The sequence below is a fragment of the Molossus molossus genome, unplaced genomic scaffold, assembly GCF_014108415.1.
Source record: "Molossus molossus isolate mMolMol1 unplaced genomic scaffold, mMolMol1.p scaffold_m16_p_5, whole genome shotgun sequence".
Classification (NCBI taxonomy): Eukaryota; Metazoa; Chordata; class Mammalia; order Chiroptera; family Molossidae; genus Molossus; species Molossus molossus.
Window position 1 is genome coordinate 51,235,962 of NW_023425388.1, and position 25,914 is coordinate 51,261,875.

A 25,914-nucleotide genomic window follows, 5' to 3' on the forward strand; every position below is an offset into this window, starting at 1 on the left:
TGTGAGCCTGTTTGGGTTCTTTTTACTTGGGGCTCTCTGTGCTTTTTGAACTTGAATGCCTTTTTCCTTCACCAAGTTAGGGAAGTTTTCAGTCACTATTTCTTCAAATATATTCTCTAACCCTTGCTCATTTTCTTCTTTTTCTGGAACACCTATGATTTGAATGTTGTTATGTTTCCAGCTGTGCCACAGTTCTATTAAGCTGTCTTTCTGTTTTTAATTGTTTGTTTTTTTTCTTTTTTGTTTTCTGATTGGGTGATTTTTTTCTACCTTGTCTTCTAATTCACTGATCCAGTCCTCAGCTTCCTCTACTCTGCTGATTATTCCTTCCAATGTGTTCTTTATTTTTATTATGTCATTATTTATTTCCAATTGGTTCATTTTCAATGTTTCTATATCTTTACTCGTGGTGCTGAGCTCTTTATTCATGCTGTTGGGCTTCCTCATTATCATCAGTCTGAACTCTAACTCTAATAACTTGCTTAACTGCATTTCATTTACCTCATCTTCAGTAGATTTCTCTTGTTCTTTCATTTGGGATTTGTTTCTTTGTTTCACCATTTTGGCTATCTCAGTGGGTTTTAGAGCCTGCCAAATTTTCCCTGTGGGTGTTGGTGTTCCACTGTTTGTGGTTCCCTTTACTGGGTTTTGGATGAGTGTGGGAGGACCCAGTTAAACACCACTGTCATGGAAGAATTTGAGTAGTATTTTATAATTTATAAAGTACTTTCACAAATATTGCTTGAGTTATTAAAAATATTACCTAGATTTGAGATGACATGGAGGGACCGGGAAAGTGTCATCCTAAGCGAAACAAGCCAAACAGAGAAAGACAAGTATATGATCTCACTTATTTGTGGAGTATAATGAACATAATGGTCTGAGGAATGGAGTAGTCCCAGAGACATGGAAGTGGGGTACAGACTGACAATCCCCAGAAGAGGGGGTAGTGGGGGAGATAAACCACAGAACTTATATGCATGTATACATGAACAGTGGACATGGACAACAAAGCTGGGGACAGGGCGGGGAGGGAGGGGGAGGGGGAATCAGTGGGGGGAAAAGGAGAAACATCTGTAACAGAAATAAATTAATTAATTAAATAAAAAATAATAATACCTAGAAAACATAGGATTGAACATTCTCAATTCATTTCAATTCAATGCATTTATAATATGTAAACACAGTTGCTGCAGGTGAATAATGGGGTAACAAGCAATCCCTACTCTAGGGAGCTTACATTATGCCAGAGATTTAGAAAGTATACCATTGACCTGCTTTTTTTCTAGATTTGTTTTTGTTTTTTGTTTTTTTATCCTCACCTGAGGACATTTTTTGATATTTTGTTCCAATAGAGTGGGAGGGAGAGAGAGAGATAGAGAGAAACATCGATGCAAAAGTGACACATCGAGTGGCTGCCACCCCCCACGACCCACCGGGGGCCGGGGACTAACCGCAACCAAAGTACATGCCCTTAGCGGGAACCAAACCCTGGTCTCTCTGGACTGCCGACCAATGCTCTAACCGCTGAGCCAAACAGGCCAGGGCTAGATTTGTTTTGTTACATAATAGCTAAGAAGTGTATGAATGTTTTAATGTTTGTTATAGTCAATAAACTGGGACTGGGATTGGAACCCAGATCAGCCTCTCCAAAGTCACATGCTTTCCTGTCTGCATACACTGTAAGTTCGTTTCTGTATCTTCACTTGAAACATCCACTGTGATCAGCTTTGTGCTCCTCCTAGACCATGAGCATCAGTCATCTCCTCACTCTCCCAACCACAGCTTCTCTATCTTTGCAGGTCCCTCTTTCTTCCCATTCTAAGAACTTACTGACGTCTCCTTCACCTTAGTTTCATTTCACACACACACACACACACACACACACACACACACATCCCCTGCCCCACCACCCACACACTAGAATATACCTTCTGCCTTCACCACACACCTGAAACTGTTTCAGTAAGTCAGGGATTCTTAACCAACCCACCCTAACCTTAGATATAATTTATAAGAACTGATTACCAGGACCTGCACAAATATTATCTCATTTACTCCTCAAAAAACCTCATAAGCTATTATGATTTTTCACTTTTCCACATGAGGAAACTGAAGCTCAGAAAGGTCACAGAGCAGTTAACTAGCAGAGCTGGATTGGTAGCAAGGTTGGACTTACTGCCAAGTTCATGTTCCTGCCACTCTGCTACAGGCCATCATGCAGCCCCCATTGATCCCTCTTTTCCAGGGGTGCTCAGGGAGACTGAATTGCCAAGCTAGAGACCCTATCAACAACAACAAAGTCAAATGTCTTTTGGGGGGGAAGAGGGTAAGACTTGAAAGCAAACTTCTACTAAAGGCTAGTGCATTTAACCTACCCTTAGACCTCCTCTCCCTGATTAGTCTAACTTTATCACAAAGGTCAGTTAGGCTTGGTGACAGAAAGATACCCCTAAGGTCCACTAAACCAGAAACAAGAAGGAAGGACAGGGTAAGCAGGCTTCACTCAACCTATCTCTCTTTAAGTTTCTCCCCTCTCCTGTACCCTGGGGAGCATTTTTCTTTCTACAATTAATCCAATTGAGTGGAAAGAGGCTGGCTTGGCCAGACACCAGATAGGATGCTCGTTTTTTATTTTCAGTTGTCCCAATGTCCTGGTGTGAGACTCCCTGCACTCATTATGTCCCTGTGCAAAGAAATTTTATTGAAAGGTATCTGCACGTGGTTGCATTGGTATCACATGCAATGACCTTCATAAATGGCTTTGGGAAAGTCATCTGGGAAAGAGAATAACAAGTGGTTGATTTTTTTTTTCTCCTCTTTTATTACTCTGATTTGCTATACAAAGTTGTGCAATCACCTGGAAATGTGCTCTGCACTCCTACATGCTTCCGAAATGTAAACAAGCAGGTCAACCACCCCAGTGTTGTAATGTACCAGCCTGAGATCTGCTTGGATAACCCAGCACAGCCATTTGTTCTTTTGTAATATAGGGCAAATAGTGGACGGCAGGTGTCCAAGCCGGGATCTGAACTGTTAAGGCAGAGAGAGGAGAGGCAGGAGAAATAAAAGGCTGAAGAGAGTTGATATCAGCATCCAAGTTAGCTCCCAATTCTGGATAGAATTCCCATAGGGAGACTGTTAAATCATGAAGTTAATTGCCATCTTTTTCCTTTGTTCCAGGCTGCTAACAAGTTTAACCCAGGAATACTACTCACAAGAAATTGACTGCAATAATGAGGATGTATTTAAGGCTGTGGACGCAGCTCTGAAGAAATATAACAGTCAAAGCTCAAGTGGCAACCAGTTTGTATTGTACCGCATAACTGAAGTCACCAAGACGGTAAGTGAGCTGTGTTTAACCTTGCGGTCATTTGGGATTTGTGCTATCACTTGAATCCACGATACACACACACACCACCACCACCACCAAAAACTGATAATTAAAGGTAGAAGCTTACAGCTCTTAGAAAAGACCAACTCCATTCTCTGGGCTGAGGGTTGTAGGGCAGGGTATGACTAGTCCTCGGGCCACCAAGGTTGGCTTCCTGAGTGATCAGAGGAGAGGTATCCTAGGGTGAAATAAAGAAAGGTATATGGAGTCATTTGAAAGGGACCACGCAGAGTGGGAAAGTCCAGGGACTCAGGCCACAGCAAGAGGGTTTATTGGGTAACCAGCCTTAAACTAAACTATAAAGACCTTCAGACCTCAAATGGGGAGGGGGTTCTTAAGGGGGAGCATCTAACAAATAGTGTATAATCTCACATATAAGTGGAATCTGAAACAGTCAAACTCAACAGAAGCAGAAAGTAGAATGGTGGTTGGCAGGGGCTGTAGGCTGGGGAAATGGGGAGATGTTGGTCAAGGGCACAAAATTTCAGTTACAAGATGAATGGGTCCCAGGCATCTAATGTACAGCATAGTGGTTAGAGTTCATAATACTGTATTGTATAATTGAAATTTGCAAAAAGGCTAGACCTTAAGCATTCTCACCACACACACAAAACAGATGAAGATGTGTTAATTAGCTTATTTGTGGCAATCATTTCAAAATGTATACATATATCAAATCACCTATTGTAAATCTTAAATATGTACAATTTTTATTTGCTAATTATACCTCGATAGGTAAATGAGGAGTGGTGGGGTACGTCTAAGAGGAGTCAGGAATGAGATTAACATCATTCTACTATATCAGACAAAGTATCTACCATGAAGTCCCTGTGGCTAAACTCACCAAGGGTAACAGCAATGTTCTAGTTGGTTTTGAATATTTCAAATATTTCACTGATGGATACACTCAGGTTGAAGATAAATCCTGACAGGATGTGTGATTCCAAGAAAACAAACTTTCTGACCCAGGAGGGGTGGCTTCTGTGGGCAGTGTGGGAGAGGGACTCAGCTGGGGTGCAGGAGCTTGGCAGCTGTCCCTCCAGCCCTCTCCCTGGGGCCCTATGGCCAGGTCTGTCCCTGTGTGGCTCTGGCCCACGCTGGGCCGCCTTTTCTCGGCCACAGCCCTGGTCTGTACAACCAGCCCTGACGGCTCTGGCTCCAGCTCCAGCTCCAGTTTCACACAGTCCCAGCTGAGGCAACAAGGTCCTTTAAGGTCTTTAATAAAAGACCTGCATTCAGATGACAATAGGGAATAATCAGATGAAGCAGAAGATGACAATACTCCAAAACGGAGAGACATATACACAGAGGTGGCAGCCGAAGTCACTGCGTTAGCTTGAGTGACGGCAGCGCCAGTGAAAGCAGTTGGCTTCTTCCCCTACATCACGAACCCCCGCCCCCTTATTGAAAACCAGCAACAAGCAGAGTGACGTGAAAAGTCTAATAAAGCAAAGCAAAGCAGATGAGCAAGTAAAGAATGGGGACTGTGATGAGGCATATCTAAATGAACCGGCAGAGCAGCACAGAAGGTGGATGACGGCCAGCAAACACACGTTCTGAGAAGATCCTGAACCTTGGAGAAGACCGTGGACACTTTCAGATCACAAACACAACTTTGGGTTTTGACCTTGCTGGACAAAACCACAGTCCATAAAGTACAGTTACCTGGAAACATCTGGAACATCCTGAGGATATAACAACTGGATGCATCAAAAACTATTGAGTTGTAGTGTGTTTTTTGGGGAGATGGTTGTGATTTTTCTTGTTTGTTTCTATGAAAACACTCAGAACGATGCAACTGACAGGGAAAAAATAAAAGTCCAACAACCTGCAGTTTTATTTTTCTTTAAACAATCATCATCTCTTAATAAAGGAAAGATGAAGCAAACCAGTCTCAGCACTCTTCTCTCCAAGGACCTCCCCAGGAAGAGTTTGCCCGGATAGCCTTGAAAACAAACAAACCAGCCAAACACAGCACAAGAAAACTTGAAGAATATGTATGGTATCACGTATCTCTGTGGGTTCATTCCACAGGACGAATGCATGTTCAACACTGCCTTATTGCATAACTGATCTATTTATTATCACATCCAGATATTCTAACGTCGTTGAGGGAGTGACACCACAGGACATTATAAATATTTGGTCCCGCGGACGCTCTTTTTTGCAGCACCTTTGTCATCCCAAGCCCAGTGACCTTACTCATAGACCGTGCCTCTCTCCACCAACTTTTTCCAACTCCTTTAACTCTTTGCGGTCTGTATTTTCCACCTTTCATTCTTCCACTTCAAATGACCAACTAGGGGTACTAAATAATCACCCTGATTTTCTTCTCTGTGGTCTTTTTTCTGAAAGTTGGGACCTTGTCCTTGGCTGTGTCCATATAATAATCTTGGGCCACAGTAGAAAAAGCACCAAACAGGATCATATGACCTTCTGTCTAGTCTTAGTCAATAAACCTGTAGGACTTCTAAGCAAAGGTGTCCGTGTCAGTGCCCTGCATGCAGCTTTGTGGAGCAACATTCTTGTGTCTGTTTTACTGTTATAATAGTAGGTAAACTTGGAAGTAAAGGCATTCCACAGGATCATCATTTTTCCAAAAGAAATTCTGGTTCTGTTTTCTAACAAAACGTAGAAATTCTTCATTTGGATCTATGTATAGTAAGAATTTCAGCTTTCTTCAGTTGCCAGCATGTCATCCATCTTTACCCTAAAACCTGAAATAAGATTTTTGTTTGTTTATATATGATCCTCTTAGACTTTTATATATGGAAAATCAAAACCTTGCTTTGAGGGAAATTCTTGGTTATTCTGCCGTAACAGATTATGTATTAACTTGTAGATTCAGTGGTTCGATACCTGTTTAGTCACTTGCTGATGATCCCAAAGGGTTTCTTGTATTGGTTCAAACAAAGAGAGTATGCAGGGGGGATATTTTTGTTCTTGATGTACCCTATTCTGAAACTAGAAATCTGGCTTGTGGCATGCAAAAGAAAGCAAATTATTTTTGAAGAAAAAGGTGAAAACAAAACCAAAGTTAAAAAACAAAAAACAGCCCGGCCAGTGTGGTTCAGTGGATTGAACAATGTCCCATAGGCTGAGTGGTCCCAGTTCCAGCTGATGTTTCGCTCTCTGTCTCCCTTCCTCTCTCTCTAAAAAAAAATCAATAAAAAACATATTTTAAAAAACATATAAACTTTCAATAGTTTATTCAAATGAATTTTACTGTGTCTCTGTGATAGTTTACTTCAGTGGAAGAAAAGAAATCCAGCCATTTGACATGATGAGATTACACAAAAAAGCCCAGTGGGTATTTTTTTTTCCCCCTGAAAGCAAAATGGCATCATTCTGTTTGATAAACTAGTGTAGTCATGTGGGTCCTGGTGCCCTCAGCAACCTTTTATTGGTGTTGTCATCATTGGCTGACATCCGTGGCAAATGTGTTTTTTTGTTCTAACATGTCCATAGAATCATTTTTTACTTTGCTATGTATTCCACTACCTCCTACTGCTTTATCAAAATCTGAGACCGGAAAGGAACCTCGGAGACTGTCGTATTGGAGTCTGTCATCTCCCGGATGAAAGTATTTGCCGGTGCAGGCTCTGAGAGAGCACTGCCCCCGGAACTCAGGAGACTGGGGTTTGCGCTGGCTTGTCTTTCCAAGGTGGGGGGCCGCCTAAGCTAAGCCCTATCTACTCCGACCTCCTTCCTCTCAACTGCTAAGTGGAGACAGGGCAACATCACCTCTCAAGTCTCGCTGCTCCAACATGCCAGGATTTTGCATCTGAAAGCTCATCTAATTCAGAATCTTTGAGTTATAAAAGTTTTATTTATTATGGTCAACGTAAGAAAGTTCAAACCTGTGAAGAATTTTGTGTTTATTTGAGCCAACTGTCAACAAATGCTAGGAAGCAAAACCTCAATGGATTGAGATAACGCTCTGGAGAATGGCAGTTTTGCACCTTATTTTATACATTACAATCAAAAGAGAAGACTAAGTGGGTTACAGAAAATCCACTGGTGTTACATTAGGGAGGTGGGAGAAAGCAAAGCAAGGAAACTCTGGGATTGGATGAAAAGTAAAATGATAGACATGTCCTTCTTTTACATCTGAGGGTACAGGATAGTTAATAGTCAACAATTGACATGATAATAATAACAATGAGGGGATTTGTGGTCTCCACCCTGGTGCACAGATTGTGCCCTGAGGGGTCTGGAACAAAGGGAGTTACCCCACATCCCAAAAGTATGCTATTTTAGATGCAAAAAGACAGCAGGCTCCATTAAGGTGAAAATTGACCTTTGTCAGGGAAGATGCTGGCCTAGGACATGACTACCTGCCATAAACTGCTTTTAGTTAAAAAGTTTAAATTTCAGACAATCCTTTGTGGTTACTTTAGGTCTTGAGTCTGCAAAACTATCACACAGGCCTCCCCTGAGCTTGTCAGGTTAGCATGTGGCCCTTTTTCGTCCACATTATTTTATGACATGCTAGAAAAAATAGAAAACAAAACAAAGCAAATAAAAATACTAAAATTACCCATAACTAATCCCACCATCCAGAAATAACTGTTAACATTTTTTTTTTTTCAAAATTAAAGAAGTTCTCTTGTTTGTTGGTTTGTTTTCTAATTGTAAGAGTAGTATATGTTTGTTTTGGAAAAAATACTCAGCCCTGGCCGGTTGCTCAGTGGTTAGAGCACCGGCCCGCAGACAAGAGAGTACGGGGGTCAGTTCCCACTAAGGGCATGTACCTCGGTTGTCCCCTAAGGGCATGTACCTCGGTTGTGGTTCGTCCCCGGTCCCAGTTGGGGTTGTGAGGGTGGTAACCAATCGATGTCTCTCTCATATCTATGTTTCTCTCTCATATCCATGTTTCTCTCTCTCTCTCTTTCTCCCTCTCTCCCTCCCGCTCTGTCTAAAGATAAATACAAAAATGTCCTCGAGTGAGGATTAAAAAAAAATACTCAGACAATTTAGGAATGTTGGTTTAAAGAGAGTGAAAGACAACCAACGATACACTCACCACTAAGACACTAACACTTTCCCCTGGCCGGTTTGGCTCAGCAGTTGGAGCGCTGACCTATGGTCCAGAGAGACCTGGGTTCGGTTCCTGCTAAGGGCATGTACCTCCGTTGCTTTTTGTCCCCAGCCCTGGTTGGCAGCCACTCTATGTGTCTCTATCACATCGATGTTTCAAATGACCTCGGGTGAGGAGAAAAAAAAAAAAAGACACAAACATTTTAACAGCTTTGCTTCCTAACTTTTCAGACTTTTAAAATCATATATGTACATATTAATTGGTTTCTACAGAAATAGGCTAATATTATGGATACTACTTTGTCACTGAAAAATATACATATTTATGAACACTCTTTCAAGTATTTGTAACTTTCAGTATTTTAAATATTCATAAGTGCACCAGATCCCACTCAAATGGTCTGTTGCTGTGTCAGTTGAATGAACCCTGCGTGTCTTTGGTTGCTTTTTTTCAGAAAGACGAGAACACATTTTATTCTGTCAAGTATGAAATCAAGGAGGGCGACTGTCCTGTTCAAAGTGACAAAACCTGGCAGGACTGTGACTACAAAGAATCTGAGCACGCTGTAAGTGCGATGATCCGGAGCCTCCGGTTTTCCCAGTGGAGACTGCCGAAGTATTTTACCAGTGCTGGGGGTGATGAGTGTCGTTGAGCCTGTTTGTGAGGGGTGCACAGAAACCCGCAAGCATGTGGAAAGTCCCATGCTTGCTGTCTATGTTCTTGCATACACAGAAAGGGCTTGGAGAGGCCAGCCATGAAATGTGGAGAAAGCCCTCGGACATATGCACCAGGTCCCCGAGAGTCAACAGATCGAAATTTGGGCTAAGATCAAAGGCTGGTAGGGGAGAGCATGGTGCTTTATTTGCACAGACCTGAGCTGAAATCCTGCTCTGCCTCTAACTGCCTCTTAACGCTTGAGCTCCCTTATAAAAGGGAGGTAAAATTGACCTCATCTGGTTGTTGGAGGATGAAAGGGATATAGTATGAAAAAACCTTATTAAGATAATAATGTATCTTAACCAAATGCCTACATCTGTGTGCCACACATCTGGTTGTTTGGCCTTAACTGTGGGCGATTGCCGCCGGTATGTGCCAGGAAGCGAGCCACCCTTTCCACAGTCCAGGGACTCACCTCTTTAACGCCAGCTGTGAGCAGTGGACACCTGAAGTTGAACTGTAAGAGGAGAGGTTGGCAGGCTGGTTCTAGGGCACTGTGTCCACCTTTGTGAAAAAGATATATCTTCAGTGCTTCGAACATAGAACCACTTTAAAACCTCACCATCTCTGTGCTGGCGCGTTTTGCTCAGCGGTGAGAGCATAGGCCAGCGGACCAGAGAGACCCGGGTTCGGTTCCTGCTAAGGGCACGTTCCTCGGTTGCAGTTTGTCCCCGGCCCCGGTTGGGGTTGTGTGGGAGGCAACCAGTCGATGTGTCTCTCTCACATCCATGTTTCTCTCCCTCTCTCTTCCTCCTACTCTGAAGATAAGTGCAAAAATGTCCTCGGGTGAGGATAAGAAAATAAATAAAACCTCACCATCTCTATTACCTCTCCTCTCCACGTCTCGTGAATATCAACGTCTTGTAAATAATAATGATTAGGCTACAAAAACATTCATTCTTGTGTCACAAAACTCTGTTAGAAAAAAATCTTAAGTTTTAAATAAAAGGAAAGCCATATTTAACAACAGTACTAGGTGCGCTTCTCCATCTAAAAGACTAAGATAAATAGTCTTTTTGTTTCTTTTTTTTAGGCCACAGGAGAATGCACGGCGACTGTGGGGAAGAGAGAAAATATGAAATTCTCCGTGGCTACCCAGACCTGCAACATTACTCCAGGTAGCTGATAGAGCCGGTGGCGCTGCCCTGGGGGGAAATGAACCGGTTCTGTGTGAGGCCAGGAGCATAACCTAGACAAAGCCATCCCAGAGGGCAGTGGGTGGCTGCAGCAATGCTATTTGTAGACTTGGGGGGGGGGGCTGGGGCCTGGGGTGGCAGAGTCCTGAGGTTGGGGCCAGGGTCCTGCCAATCATCTCCTCGATGCTACCCTGACACTCTCCCTTGAGAGCAGCGCTGTATTAGCTGTGGGCAAGGGCCCTGGGAAAGGACTAGAAAACATGCCACATGCTTCAATTGGAGGAGTGTCCTAGAGCGAGAAAAGCACAGGCTTTGAGGTCAGAGCTGGCCTGGAATCTTTCAAAAGCTCGTCACCTTTTTGGTTTCCCTTTTCCTTGTCTATAAAAGGGGAATCACTGTCCTGGCAGGTTTGGCTCAGCGGTTAGAGCATCGGCCTGCGGTCCGGAGAGAATGGGGTTCGGTTCCTGCTAAGGGCATGTACCTCGGTTGCAGTTTGTCCCTGGCCCTGGTTGGGTTGTGTAGGTGGCAACCACTCGATGTGTCCCTTTCACATCGATGTTTCTCTCTCTCTCTCTCTCCCTCCCGTTCTATCTGAACAAAATATCAAAAGATGCCCTCAGGTGAGGATAAAAAAATAAATAAAAGGGGATCACTGTAATTCTCACCACAGAGGATTTCTGTAGACTGAAAGTAGATGATAGGCCTGAAGTTACAATCATAGTAATATATTAATGATAATCAGGAGAAAAGTAATTACAGCTGACATTTATTGAGCACTTATTGCCAGCCACAGTTCTAATTGCTTTACATTATGACTTATTTAATTCTCACAACAATTCTATGAGACAAGTGTTAATATTCTCATTTTACAGATGAGGAAACTGAGGCCCACCACAGTTAAAACTCTTGTTCCAAATCCCACAGCTAGCAATTAGCAGAGTTGGTATAGTAGGCCCTGTAAGTATGGGGCAACTTAGGAACAGGTATAAGCACTATGAGCTCCTTCCCTCTGGTGGCAGAGCAGCTAGGTGCAGGAGAATGGGCACATCTAGGTCATGTCAATCACAAAAGCCAACCCAGACTGGCCTTCTGCAAGTTTTAATTTATGAGGCTCCAGGACAGCGTCTTCAGGCACACCCGAACGTCAGTGGAGGGGCAATTGTTCTATCCTGGCCTTCCTCATCCATATGGAACACACAAAAACTATATCCCTTGAGTTTCAGCTCTTGCAAGAAGTAGCCTTCAAATAAAAACAGTCCAAAATAGAAAATAAATCACAAGGAATTTTTTTTTTTTAATTTGGAGTCGCTTTTTACTATTAAAAACTGATCTTGTATCTTTCCCTATTCCTCTCACCCTCAAAAGGCCCAGCTGGAGCTGTCCTTGAGGTCAGCAAACCAGCCTCTGGTCTCTTCTCCATCTCCCCTTCACCTCCTGTGTGCACCAATCTTTTGTTCTCCCATCAGTAATTCCCCCACCTTTCCCAGGTAATTCCTCCCCCAGTTTTTCAACTTTGTCCACTACCCTGATGCAACATAACTTCTGCAAGTAGGGGGGGCGGGGGCAGTGAAGAACGCTACGATTACAGTCGGCCTTCCTTTATGGAGGTTAATCAGTTCCAGACTCTACCGGGATAAATGGATTTCCGCCAAGTAGGATTCTTTATTTATACACAGTCGTCCCTCCCCACTTTGAACAAACCCTGATAGAGTGAAGCCGCCACAGTCGGAGGGACGACTGTTTTCACCCAGTAAGTCTGTTGTCTGACACACACACTGACGGAGTGAAAGCCAAGAAACAGTTGCAAGGGGAGTTGTGTTGACCTACTCACAACCAAGGGACACTGTTGCAGAACACAGCTGGCCTCCCGATTCAGTGTGGACCTTACAGGCTCGGGCGGCGGGACCCCTGGCAAAGGGGCCTAGGACGCCTTCACGACGCCCCTGGCGCCTGTGTCTCCACTGACCACCGGGTTAGGGCTGTCGGTTATAAACATTTCTTGGTAACTTAATACAAACTCAGTCCTACTTTAATGTTTTACATTGTTTTATTAAAACCCCTTCAGGGGCACCCCATTGTTACTGCCTACCATTCTTAATTTGCTTCATGGGTCTATGTACAAACCCTGAATTTTGTGGGGAACTTTGTGAGTAGCCATATTTTCCTGGAGAGGGCGCCATAGCGTTCATCAGGCTCACCAAGGGGTCCAGGACCCTTGGAATACAGACGGTAACACCCGCCCACCCCCACCTCTCTCTACCAGCCCTTCAGACCTCAGTCACCATCCCTGCCTCCGGCCTTCAGCTCTGGTAAAATGAGTTAACCACGTCCCACACTGCTGCCCAGACTCAGCCTGCTGTCTTGGGAGCCATGTGTTCCTTTGTTCCTTCTCAGGTCTCACACCTTCTGTTGCCCAGCTGACCTTGACCGTTTTTCACCCTTCTTAGATCAGGCCTCTTCTACTCAGGAAAGTCTTTCTTGAGCTCACTCTGGGCTCCTGCCTTTCCAAGCTCTTGCTGAATTATATTGAAATATCCATCTACAGTTCTCTCTCCCACTGGACTTTGCCCAACTCCTTCACCACAGTGACCTTTCCTGACAAATTGAGTATCTATGTAGGCCAGCTCAGCACCTGGCATATTACAGCAGGTGCAAAATGCGCACATGTTTGTTGAATTGAATTGATACAAAACATATTATACCCTGAACCAGGCTTTAAGGAGCTTTAATTAACACTGGAAAAATAAATAATAATACATATGTAATTTTTACTTAAAATTTTTTTTTCTTTATTGATTTGAGAGAGAGAGGAAGTGAGAGGGAGAAAAAGAAACACCAATAAGCGGGAACATCAACTCCTCCTGCATGCCCCCCACTGGGTATCAGGCCCACAACCCAGGCATGTGTCCTGACTGGGAATCAAACCGGCGACCTCTCGGTGCATAGGTCGATGCTCAACCACTGAGCCACACCGGCCGGACTAATGTTTTACTTTTTAATTCTTTTTTTTTTTTAAGAGAAAGAGGAAGGGAGAGGGAGAGAAAAATATCAATGTAAGAGCAAAGAATCGATTGGCTGCCTCCTGCACCTCCCTTACCAGGGACCAAGCCCACAACCTGAGCATGTACCCTGATCAGGATTCGAACCAGCAACCTTTCAGTGCACGGGACGACATCCAACCAATTGAACCACACCAGCCAGGGCACATTTTACTCTTTTTTTATAAGAGAATAGAGCCATGTATTATTTCTATAATTTACCATGCTTTTTAAAATAATTATGCACAATAGTATGAAAGTAAGATGCTCTTAAGTCAATGACAGGTTTTCTTCTCTGACTGACGAAACAGCAGTCTTGTGTTCTCTTTTCCTAAAACATACTAGAATTTACCACAAAGTTGGTTTACCAGGACCTTTGAAATTCTCTTACTTATTTAGGGCAATGTATCTGAATGCGGGTTTTGCTCATTAATGCTGCCCTTTTGCCTACTCTTTCTATGTCAAGGCAAGGGCTCTGTGGTGACATCCCAGTACGACTGCCTTGGCTGCGTGCACCCCATATCAACTACCAGCCCTGAGTTGGACCCTGTTCTGGGTCATGCCATTCAACATTTTAACAACCACACTGATCGCTCTCACCTGTTTGCTCTTAAAGAAGTAAAAAAGGCACAGAGACAGGTTTGTTCTTTAGTGTTCATTTCTCAAAGTATTGTTAAAATTTGTTGGATCTTTATGTTTAGGGTTTCATTACCTAAAATAAACCATTGGTCGAAAGAAAATATTTGATTCCATGATGGTGGGGAGGGCTCTCTTTTATGTCCTCAACTGACTAGCACAGGAGGTAAAGAGTTTTTTCTTTAGTCACAGTGATTCAGATACTCCAATATGTAAAGGGTAAAGGTGTGGCTAATCAGACCCCTTGCTCTGAGATAGGATTAATGAATGGGTAGTCAGCATTACATGTGCTTCTTAGAGATGGTGAAATGAAAGGTCATTCTGGCCTTATGGTTTTAAGAAACTACATTAGCACCTAGCTATCCTGAGTCAAACATGGCTCCTGGATATTAAATGGTACCCAAAAAGGTTGGCACAGCTTTTTGAGTATCCTCTACATTATAGTTTTCATATCATCAAAAAAAGGGGGGGTATATACTGTAAATCTGGTATTTTCATTGGCTCAATTCAATATCTTTACTGACAGTTGACTGGATCCCTTGTATTGCAGTGTCTAATCATGAGGGACTCACTTTGCTCAGTGATGTTCCCTGCTTTTAATAGACCATCCAACTTGTCTTCATACAAGACTCGTGTTCTATTCAATTATGTTCATATTGGGGTGGGACTAGCCCAAGATAAAACAGAAGACAACTTATTGCTGGACAGTCTGAGAACCTGAGAACCTATCAGTAAAGATCACTCTAGCTCCAGCATTTTCTTAAACCACCTGGAAAGCATTATTAATATTTCACAAAATTCAATAGGACATTATTTTTCTGCTGCCTGGCAGAGGAGATATTGCTATGTCTTAATAAAATACAGTAACTCTACCCATATATTGCTTTTTATTTTCAGATGTGTAGAAGTGTGTGTGTGTGTGCGTGTGTTGAGGAGTGTGAGAGTCATAAAGCACTCAATATTTATTCAGTCATGACTTTTGCCTAGTAATAATAGTTTATATTTCTGAGTACTTGCAATATGCCAGGCAGTATTCTAAGCCCCTCACAACACAGTGAATAATGTTTAAACTGCTCTTTAACTTTCAATTCAAAATTGTTTCAGGTGGTGGCTGGATGGAACTATGAAGTTACTTACGTAATTGAGCAAACTAATTGTTCTAAGAAGGATTTTCTGTTCTTAACTCCAGACTGCAAGTCCCTTCTCAATGGTGTAAGTAGGAAAAATTCTAATTGTAAAGTTATTAGCAATTGGTGTCCAGTATGTACAGGTGTGGGAACACTCAGTTATATAGGAAGACTTGGTCACTAAAATGGTTAAAATATGGTAAGTAAAAAAAAAATATATATATATGTATAAAACTATACATTTATATTCATTTAAATGTATAAAGAAAATGTAAGTATTAAAAGTGATGGAGGGGAGCATTTGAGATCTTGCTCCCTGATATATGTTGTTAGTTTGCCTCAAATAAACTCTAAGAAAAAAAATTTTGTAAGTGATACAAAAATATAAAACAAAGTTAACTTTAAATTGGAACTATGGGTACTTTTTAAAAAAATCTTTATACTTTTAGAAACGTTTTAATATTTCCCAGTGTTTCTGATCAAGTATGTATTTATTTTATAATTGGGAAAATAGTGAAAAGGATATTATTAAGAGAGTGAAAAGACAACCCACATAATGGGAGAAATTATTTGCATCATATATCTGATAAGGATTTATTATGCAAAATATATAAAGAACCCCTACAATGCAACAACAAAAAGACAATCAACTTAATTTTCAAATGGGCAAAGGACTTTGAAATAAATATTTCTTTAAAGAAGATATACAAATGGCCATTAAACACATGAAAAGCTGCTCAACATAATTAGCTATCAGGGAAGTATAAAAACAAACCACAGTGAGATATCATTTCACACCTAAAGGATGACCAGAATTTTTTAAAAATTGGAATAACTAATATTGGGGAGGATGTGGAAAAATTGAAACTTCTGTTCATTGCTGATGGAAATGTAAAATGGTGCAGCCACTGTGAAAACAGTTCGGTGATTCCTCAAAACGTTAAACATAGAATTACCATATGACCCAGCAATGGCACTTGTAGGTATATACCGAAAAGAAGTAAAAACAGGGACTCAAACAGATACTCATATGCCAGTATTCATTGCAACATTATTCACAATAGCCAGAAAGTGGAAACTACCCAAATGCCTATCAATAGATGAATGGAAAAACAAAATGTGATATATATAAATAAAACAATGGAATGTTCTTTAATGAACATAGAAAGCAATGAAATTCTGACACAGGCTACAGCATAGATGAACCTTAAAGACATTGTGCTAAGTGAAATATGCCAGACACAAAAAGACAAGTATTGTATGATTCCATTTATCTGAAATGTCTAACATAAGCAAATGTATAGCAACAAAAGTAGATTAGAGTTTACCAAGGGCTGGGAGGAGGGAGAATGGGAATGTATTGCTTAATGGGTTCAGAATTTGTATTTGGGGTGATGAAAACTATTGGAAATACGGAGTGGTGATGTTAAGTAACACTGTGAATGTAATTAATATTACTAGGTTATACACTTAAAAATGGTTAAAATGGCAAATTTTATATTATATATATTTTACCATAATAAAAAAAATAGTGATAAAGGAGAGAGAGAAACCCTCTAAAAATGTATGTTCTAGCTACTATTTATTTTAACTTTGTTATTTTTAGTCAAGTCTGACCTTTTAAGCATCTATTAACACCTTCTGTCTATGTTTTTAGTTAGCTATTTCAGATTATAAAGGTTTAAATGTTATCTGGCAGTAATCTTCCTGCATCTATTTATTTATAAAGCCTCAATTTAGTTTTTTCTTTGCCACACAGAGAAAGGCAAGGGCTGGTTGGAATCACAAGCCAATCATGTTTTTGGTAAAACTTCTTGGAGCTTCTACTTCCTCATTTGTTATAGTGAAGAGTGATAGCACCTATCTCACAGCGTTGTTAAAATAATTAAAGGACATAAAATGTAAATGAACCATTTTGCCTACAATTGGTAAGATTGAAGGCCTTGCTTTCAAAGTTTGATCTCTAAACCAGCAGCATCAGCAGCACCAGGGAGCTTGTTAGAAAAGCAGAATCTTAAATTCCACCCCACACCCACCGAATCTGCATTTTAACACTATTCTCAGGTGATTCATTTGCACTCTAAGGTTGGGAAAGCACTGATTTAAGAGATTTCATAAGTAGTTCTCAGGCCATACTTCATATTAGAACCACTTCGTCAGCTTTAAAAATAACGATTCCTGGGCCATTCTCCCAGACATTCTGGTTTAATCGGTTTGGTATTATAAGTGTCGTATTCCTTGTATTTTTAACAACTATGACATTTATTATATGTATGTCCCCTTAGTGAAAATAAACATCTGTAGAAAACTTCAAGGCAATGCAGAAACATAGAAAAAATAATAATATTGAACCACATACCCAAATACCCAAAGATACCTTAGTGTATTTCCCTCTTTTTTTGGGGGGGTGAGTGGATATAAACAATTTTTGGTGATTTTTTTGTCTGTTAATAGTTGTCATTATTTTATGTGCTACACTTTTTTCACCTAAGAATTTTTCTACATCATTAAAATCCTTGATAAACTTTCTTTTAAATAACTGTATAACATCCTATTAAAGATATGATAGATTGTTTTTTGAATACTTTCCTATAGTTAGACATTTGGGGTGTTTCCATTTTTATTATAATTAATAACTCCCCAAACATTCTTGAGAATAAAGTTATTTCTGTATTTGGTATATTTCCTTATTTTCATCATTTGTTAAAAATTTGTGGGTTGAATTTATGAATTGTTTTCTATATTCTTTGTCCATTTCTCTTTGGGATAAATCTTAATGATTTGCCAAAGAGTGTTTGTATATTAAAGGTATCAGTGTTTTGTCATATCTTCTAGTTGTTCATTTTTTAGTTTTCATTATGGCATTACTGGCTTACAAATAGATGTTTATAGGTGACAAAATCTAATATTTTCCTTTTGAATTCTTCCACCATTTGCTTAGCAGTCACCTTCTTTCCCTAGTTTGTATCTAGTCAGTATTTTTAAATATAGCTTTAGAATCAATCTGGAATTTATTATTATTTTTTTTATCCTCATTGGAGGACAGTTTTTCATTTTTGTTCAGATAGAATGGGAGGAAGAGAGAGAGAGAGAGAAACATCGACGTGAAAGGGACACACTGAAAGGCTGCCTCCCGCAGGAGCCCAACCAGGGCCGGGGACAAACTGCAACCAAGGTACATGCCCTTGAAGAGAATCGAACCCGTGACTCATTGGTCTGCGGGCCGACACTCTAACCGCTGAGCCAAATTGGCCAGTGCTGCAATTAATTTTAATATGTCTTGTGAGGTCTCTAAATTAAGGTTTTTTTTTCAAGAGGATAACCAGATATCTCAACATTCTTCCTTTATACATAAATTTGTAACAACCTTTATTCCAGAATTGTTTCTTATGAAAAACCTGTTTTCTCTTTTTGTACTGCCATGTTTTAACAGTGGATTTAAATTTGTGATTTCTTATTCTAGAGTTTATAGCCTCAAAACCAACCTTAGAATAAGTTTGTAGAAAAACTTACATTGTCATATAGATTGAAATTGCATTACATTTCTAAATTAATTTGAGAAGAATTGCCATATGTACTATATTTAGTCTTTTCAATCAAGAACTTGGTATACATCTCTACTTAGTCAAGTTTTATTTTAAATTTCTAATAGTGGTGTGATTTTATTTACATATATCCAGAACATTGCTCACTAAAGTTATGTCTAGGTTTTGGGAGGAGTTTATTTTTGGTTATTGCTCTTAGGAATTAATTTTTTTTTCTTTTTTTCATTTTAAATGTTATTTTATATATAAATATGTCAACTTCTATACATTTATCTTATATTCAGCAAGTCAACTCTGATTAACTCTGCATTGATTCTTTTTATCGTTCTAGGTGTAAAATAGTAAGATATTATTTTATCTCCTCTTTTTGGTGTTTATTTTTTGTTCTGTGTCTCAGTGAATTGACCCAAACTTCCAGAGATATTTTACACACATTTATGTTTTATTCCTGATTTTATTGGAAAAACTAGAATTTTGTTATTTATAATATTTAATGTGGGTCCCAGATAGGCATTTTTTTCATGTTAAATAAGCATCCTTACATTCCTGTTTTTAAAGAGGTTTGTTTCGTTTTTAAATAAGAAATTGGTGTTAGCAGACTCATAAATACAAAGAATAGACTTGCAGCTGCCAGAGGGGATTTGGGTTGGGGGCTGGGTGAAAAAGGTGAAGGAATTAAGCAAAAACAAAATAAAACAAAAAAACTCATAGACACAAACAACAGTATAGTGATTCCAGAGGGAAAGGGGGTGGGGGAGGTAGAGGAGGGTAAAGGGGGAATAGTGATGACAGAAGGACTTGACTTTGGGTAGTAAACATGCAATATAATATACAGATGATGTATTATAGAATTTTACCCAAACCAATTGTACACTTATTAACCAATGTCACCCCAATAAATTTTTTTAAAATTTTAAAAGAAATTGGTGTTAGAATTTAACAAATGCTTTAAATATATATCAAAATATCATGTTATGCATTTCTAATTTAATCTATTATTTTGTCTTGACATCATTCCTACCAATAATCTTTAGATTCTTAAACTTTACTTGTTTATTATTCTTTATATATGCATTTGGATTTTATTTCTAGTTTAAGAATTCTACATCTATATTAATAAGTAAAAGTGGCTTGCCAGTTTTCTGGGTGTGTTTGTGTGTGCATTCTATCTTTTCAGGTTTTACTATCCAAATTATAGTTTTATAGAATGAATTGGGTGTGTGTTACACGCATTTGAGTCAGCTCTGACTCCTGGTGACCCTATGAATGAGTGATGGACACACTATCTTGAACTCAACAGCTTCTCTGAGTGCCTATCGACTCATTTCTATGACTTCTTTAATGGAGTCGGTCCATGTCATATTTGGTCTTTCTCTTTTCCTGCTGCCTTCTATTTTTGAGTTAGGTGGTTAGTCACGATTTTTTGAGTTGGGTAGTTTGCCACTATTTTCTATATTGAGAAACAGTTTATATAGCATGGAACTGTATGTTTCTAACATTTAAAAAATTATTCATCTAGCCCAGCTGGTGTAGCTCAGTGGATTGAGCATTGTCCCATAGACTGAGAGGTCCCAGTTTGACTTCTGGTCAGGGCACATGCCCAGGTTATGGGCTAGATCCCCAGTGGGGGGCACGCAGGAGTCAGCCAATCGATTGTGTCTCTCTCATTGATGTTTCTCACTCTCTTTCTCTCTCTCATCAATGTCTCAGTCTCTCCCTCTCTCTCTAAAAAAATCAATAAAAACATATTAAAAAATAAAATAATAATTATTCATCTATAAAACATCTATGTTGTTTAGAGATGAGGTGTGGAGTGGAAGTTGAGAGAGTAATGATAGCATTCTCTAGTTCAGTCATTGGTCCATTCAAGTTTGTTTTTGTGTTTGTCAGTGTTGGTTATTTATAGTTTTCCAGAAACTTTGGGATTTAAATTAGCATATAGTTGTTCGTAATTATTCTCTTATATTTTTATACTTCTCTGTATCCTTTGCTATATTGCCTTTTTTTTTTTTTTTTTTTGATATTTTGTTCAGATAGAGTGGGAGAGAGAGAGAGAGAGAGAGAGAGAGAGAGAGAGAGAGAGAGAAACATCGACGTGAAAGGGACACATCGAGTGGCTGCCACCCTCACAATCCAACCAGGGCCGGGGACAAACTGCAACCGAGGTACATGCCCTTAGCGGGAACCGAACCTGGGTCTCTGTGGACCGCAGGCCGACGCTCTAACCGCTGAGCCAAACCGGCCAGGGCTTGCCTTTTTTTTTTTTGCATTTGATTTTTCCCTTACCCCAAGAATGATGATTTGGATTTATTTATTAATGCTAGTGCTTTCTGTTTTCTAGTTCATCAGTTTTGCTTTATTGTTTCCTCCTTTTTTGTTTTACTTAAGACTATTATTATATTCCTTTTTCTAACTTCTTGAGATAAACACCTAGATTTGAGGTTGTTTTGTTTGTTTCTTGCCACTCTTTTTTTTTTTTTAATTACAAAAGCATATAAAGCCAAGAGTTTAACTCTAAATGCTGCTCTGGCAACATTATGTAAAATTCTCATTTTTCTTGTTTTGTTTTTTATATATGTTCTTATCCAAGAAAGACCATAACTATGTAGGCAAGAGTGTTTAGATTTCCAAGTAGTTTATTTTTTGTTTAAACTTACTAATTTTGTGGAATTTTTTTTTTCCTTTTGGTGCTGAGGTCAAAGAACATTGCCTGTATTGTTTTTTTTTAAGTATGTTTTCATTCTTTTTTTTTTTTTTTTTTTACAAGAGAGATATAAACATTGATGTGAGAAAGAAACGTCAGTTGGCTGTCTCCTGCATCTGCCCTAATGGGAATTGAGCCCACAACCCTGATTGGCAATCTAACCAGGACTTCTCAGTGCATGGGACAATGCTCAATCCACTGAGTCATACCAGCTGTACATGGCCTTTATTGTTTTGATTTGAAAATTTATTGAGCTTTTCTTGTGACTTAATGTAAAAGCAATTAAAAATATCTGTATCATACTTATAAAAATATAATTTAAATAATTATGTATCATATGAAAATACAATTTAAATACATTTTATTATGTTACTTGTTTTCTATGATCTTATTTTTTTAATCCATTTGGTCTGTCTTAGATTTATAGTTGTATATTAAATTTCCCCACCACCATTATTTTAATCTATTTCTATTTATATATCTAATTTCTGCTTTAACTCCATTCTTTGACTCCATGCTTCTAGACTATATCTCTTTTTGTTGTTGTTGTTAATCCTCACCTGAGGATATTTTCCATCACTTTTTAGAAAGAGTGGAAGGGGGGACAGGAGAAAGAGAGAGAGAGAGAGAGAAACATCAATGTGAGAGGGAGAGAGACATTGACTGGTTGCCTCCTGCATGAACCCAACTAGGGCCTGGGATTGAACTTGCAACCCAGGTACATGCCCTTGACCAGGAATCAAACTTGCAACCCTTTGGTCCACAGGCTGACGCTCTAACCAATGAGCCAAACCAGCCAGGGCTGGACTTGAATTTTACTTTGTCCAATATTAATACTCTAGCTTCTTTCTTTTGTTTATATTTGCCTCATACAGCTTCACTCATCCAATATGTTTAATCTTCCTTTATCTTTTATATTACAAGATACTATTTTAAAAAATGTAATCCATTAATTAAGTTTTTAACTTAATATGAACGTATTTGCCTTTCTAAAAGAAATTTTACCCATTCAGCTATTATTCCTATACTAGATATTCTTGTTTTCTTATTTCATGTTACTACTGTGTGTTTGTGTATATGCATTTATTGTTGATACTAATACCTAATTGTTTCTTATTCTCTCTTTTGCCATTAGACCATGTTTTGCTTTGTTTTCTATGTTAAGTAAACATCCAATATTTAATTTTTCTTGTTGTTTACTTTAACGGTTTTTAAAAACATTTTTAACTTATGCATTTATTTACCCTTTAAAAACTAGGATACTGGTGAATGTACAGATCACGCATACATGGATCCTCAGCTGAAAATTGCTTCCTTCTCACAGAAGTGTGACCTTTTTCCAGGTATGCAATAATATATGTTTGTACTCTAATAGTATATATTGATCCCAGACAACTAGCTAGGTCTTTTCATAGGAATTGTACTTTGGGTCCCATGATAGGATCAACAGACCTTACTGAGAACACTGCACCCCATTTCTGCACAGCTATGCTGTAGCAGATGCAGTTGAGACTGCTCTGCAAGTGGCCAGAGGGAATATGGTGACAGAGGAAAGCTTCATATGTCCTGTGGGGCAAGCTGGCCTCCAGATACAATGTCAGCTGGTCTTCCTGTGTATAAAATGTCCCTGTATCAGGTGTTATAAATTGGGGAAGCTGTATCTCATTTTTATTTATTTTTCCTTTAATGATTTTAGAGAGAGAGGAAGGGAGAGGGAGAGAGATAGAAACATCTATGAGAGAGAACATCGATTGGCCACCTCCTGCATGCCCTGCACTGGGGATTGGGCCCACAACCTGGGCATGCACCCTGACCAGGAATCGAACCAGTGACCTCTTGGTGCATGGGTCGACACTGAACCACTGAGCCACACCGGTCAGGCATGTATCTCATTTTTAATTACTCAGAGCAAAATTTTTTCAATTAAAGACTTTTTTCTCCTGCATGCTATAATGGAGAGAAAGGGAGATAGTGAGAGTTTATGGTCAAACCAGTATTTCTTGCACCAAGATTTGGCTTTCCTCGTACTTGGAAGATATTTTTACATTCTACAATGGAAAGCATCATTGAAGCTTCCTGCTCACCAGAATCATAGGACTTACACTTTTCCCTCTAGAGAATTATTCCTTTGAGCTCTGCTTTTTATATGTTCTATCAAAAATGCAAAAACTTAGAAAAAGTGCAGCATATTGATTGAGTCACGAACACCTTCCCATGAAATGTTTCCCTAAATACACTTGACTCTGAGGGGAGGGAAAGAAGGAAGGTAGTAAGGCAAAGGTCAGACAGGCAACATCCACTCACCACTACTGGGCTTTGGGCTGCACATGGCCCTCTATAAATGGATGCAGTGTGGGAGAGGTACTAGGCTAGACTGCTCCTTCAGTGCACATGCGAACTTAAAACCTCATTTTTTCAGGGGAGGATTTTGTACCACCACCTACCCTAAGGTGCGTTGGCTGTCCCAAGAAGATACCTGTCGACAGCCCAGAGCTGGAGGAGCCTCTGAGACATTCCATCACAAAGCTTAATGCAGAGAACAATGGAACTTTCTATTTCAAGATTGATGTTGTGGAGACAGCAACAACACAGGTCTGTAAATTGTGCTACAAAAATAGTGATATTATAGTCTGTGTGCAAAGTGCTTACTAATTTTGCCACTGATCTTGGCTCTGGGTTGGGAAATAGTATACCTGGTGAAAGGAATTTGAATTTTAAGTCTCAAGCTCACTGTATGCTTGATATGTGATCTTGAACAAGTCATTTAGAACATTCTCTCCACTTTCTGTCTGTAAAGGACTGCAGTGAGGATAAAATAAGATAATAGATGTCAAGCCCTGGCCAGGTAACTCAGTTGGTTAGAGTGTTGTTCCAGTACACAAAGGTTGCAATGCAAGTTCGATCCCCGGTCAGGGCACATATAAGAAGCAACCAATGAATGCATAAATAAATAGAACAAAAAATACATATAATACATGTCAATACATTATCTTTCAAATTCTGAAGTGTTATATAAATCCTAGCAACTGTCATATAATTAATAAAATGTAAGGCTAACGAAAAGCAAGAGTTATTCTCTGCCTTTCTAGACTCATTTCTTATTATAGCATCACTCTCACCTCCATGTCATTTCCCCCTGCCTGGGTGTCCTTCCAGCCCACAAATGTACGCTCTAAGGATTCATCTTTCCTTCCATGTCCTGTCAATAGATAAGGAGCATTCTAGTCTGGGAGTTAGGAGACCCAGTTCTGCTACAGCATCAGCCACTCGTGTCCTGGGTGACCCAGGACTCTCATTCAGACTCACTCACTCTTTGTGGCTCTGTCTGTAAAACGAGTGGCTGTGTGAGAAGAGCCCAGATTCCCTCCGACTCCAAACGCATGTGACTAATCTATTCAGGGACCGATTCCTACTATAAACCTCAAAACTGGCCTCCCTAAATATAAGCTAAAGGAAAGTAATCAAAATAGAACCAAACTGTTACAGTAAACCAACATGATCTTTAGAATCTGACCAAAAAAAAAAAAAACTTCACTTAGAACAGCTATGCTTTTGGCTCAGTAATTGAATTTCTGGAAATCTAAGATAGAGTCTTTATAGACAATGATATTCATTGCAGCTTTATCTATAAAAGAAAAATGGTAAACTGTCAAAATGATCAACAATATAGAAGTGATCAAATAATGTCTGGCATATCCTTATAGTGGAGTATCAAGCAGCAATGTTAAAGCATCCATGTGAGGATTTCTTGACATGGGAAATGCCTTGTGTTAAAATATGCAGTGAAAAAAAAAAAAAGAGGCCATAAAACTGAATATACATTTTGTTGTCAGTTGTGTTATTTTTAAAAAGTACAGAACACTGAAAAGAAACAAATGCCTCCAACTATTCAGAGTTGGCTTTAGGCAATGGCACAATGTGCTGTTTATTTTCATCTCCTAATTTCCTGTATTAGTTTCACTACTGGGAAAAAACCTAAGCAAGGTATTAAAATAAGTCAAAACAGACGCTTCAGTCTCTCTCCTGCTCAGGCATTATTCCTGCCCGGACACCACAGCCTTTTCTCTCTCATTGCGCCGGCATATGACCCACGTTAAGCTCACCCACAGTCACCAATCCATGGTGCTCGCGTTTGTGCCAGCTTTTCTTCTCCCTTCATATTTCTGCTTTCTTGTGAAATTCCCTTATTCTTTTGTTGTTACAATCCTCAATAGAGGATATTTTTCCATTGCTTTTTTATTTATTATTATTATTTTTTTTTTTTATTTTGTTACAGATGTTTCTCCTTTTTTACCTCATTGACCCCCTCTGCCCCATCCCCCCGACCCCATCCCCGGCTTTGTTGTCCATGTCCCGTGGTTACGCATACATGCATATAAGTTCTGTGGTTTATCTCCTCCCACTCCCACTACCCCCTCCTCTGAGGATTGTCAGTCTGTACCCTACTTCCATGCTTCTGGGTCTACCCTATTCCTCAGGCTATTATATTCATTATATTCCATATATAAGTGAGATCATGTGCTATTTTTTTTCTGTTTGGCTTGTTTCACTTAGGATAATACTTTCGAGGTCCCTC

At 39.6% G+C, this 25,914-nt stretch overlaps 1 protein-coding gene across 1 annotated transcript in view; it reads left to right on the forward strand.

Annotated features, from left to right (window-relative positions):
• The first annotated feature begins 3,148 nt into the window (after positions 1–3,148).
• The window catches only part of KNG1 (kininogen 1), a 34,202-nt gene continuing 11,436 nt past the window's right edge, over positions 3,149–25,914 (forward strand). The window contains exons 1-7 of the mRNA XM_036242499.1: positions 3,149–3,347; positions 8,894–9,000; positions 10,186–10,270; positions 13,793–13,965; positions 15,067–15,174; positions 22,597–22,681; positions 23,758–23,930. Of these exons, the coding sequence (XP_036098392.1) occupies positions 3,149–3,347; positions 8,894–9,000; positions 10,186–10,270; positions 13,793–13,965; positions 15,067–15,174; positions 22,597–22,681; positions 23,758–23,930 (930 nt within the window). The remainder of the gene's footprint in view (positions 3,348–8,893; positions 9,001–10,185; positions 10,271–13,792; positions 13,966–15,066; positions 15,175–22,596; positions 22,682–23,757; positions 23,931–25,914) is intronic.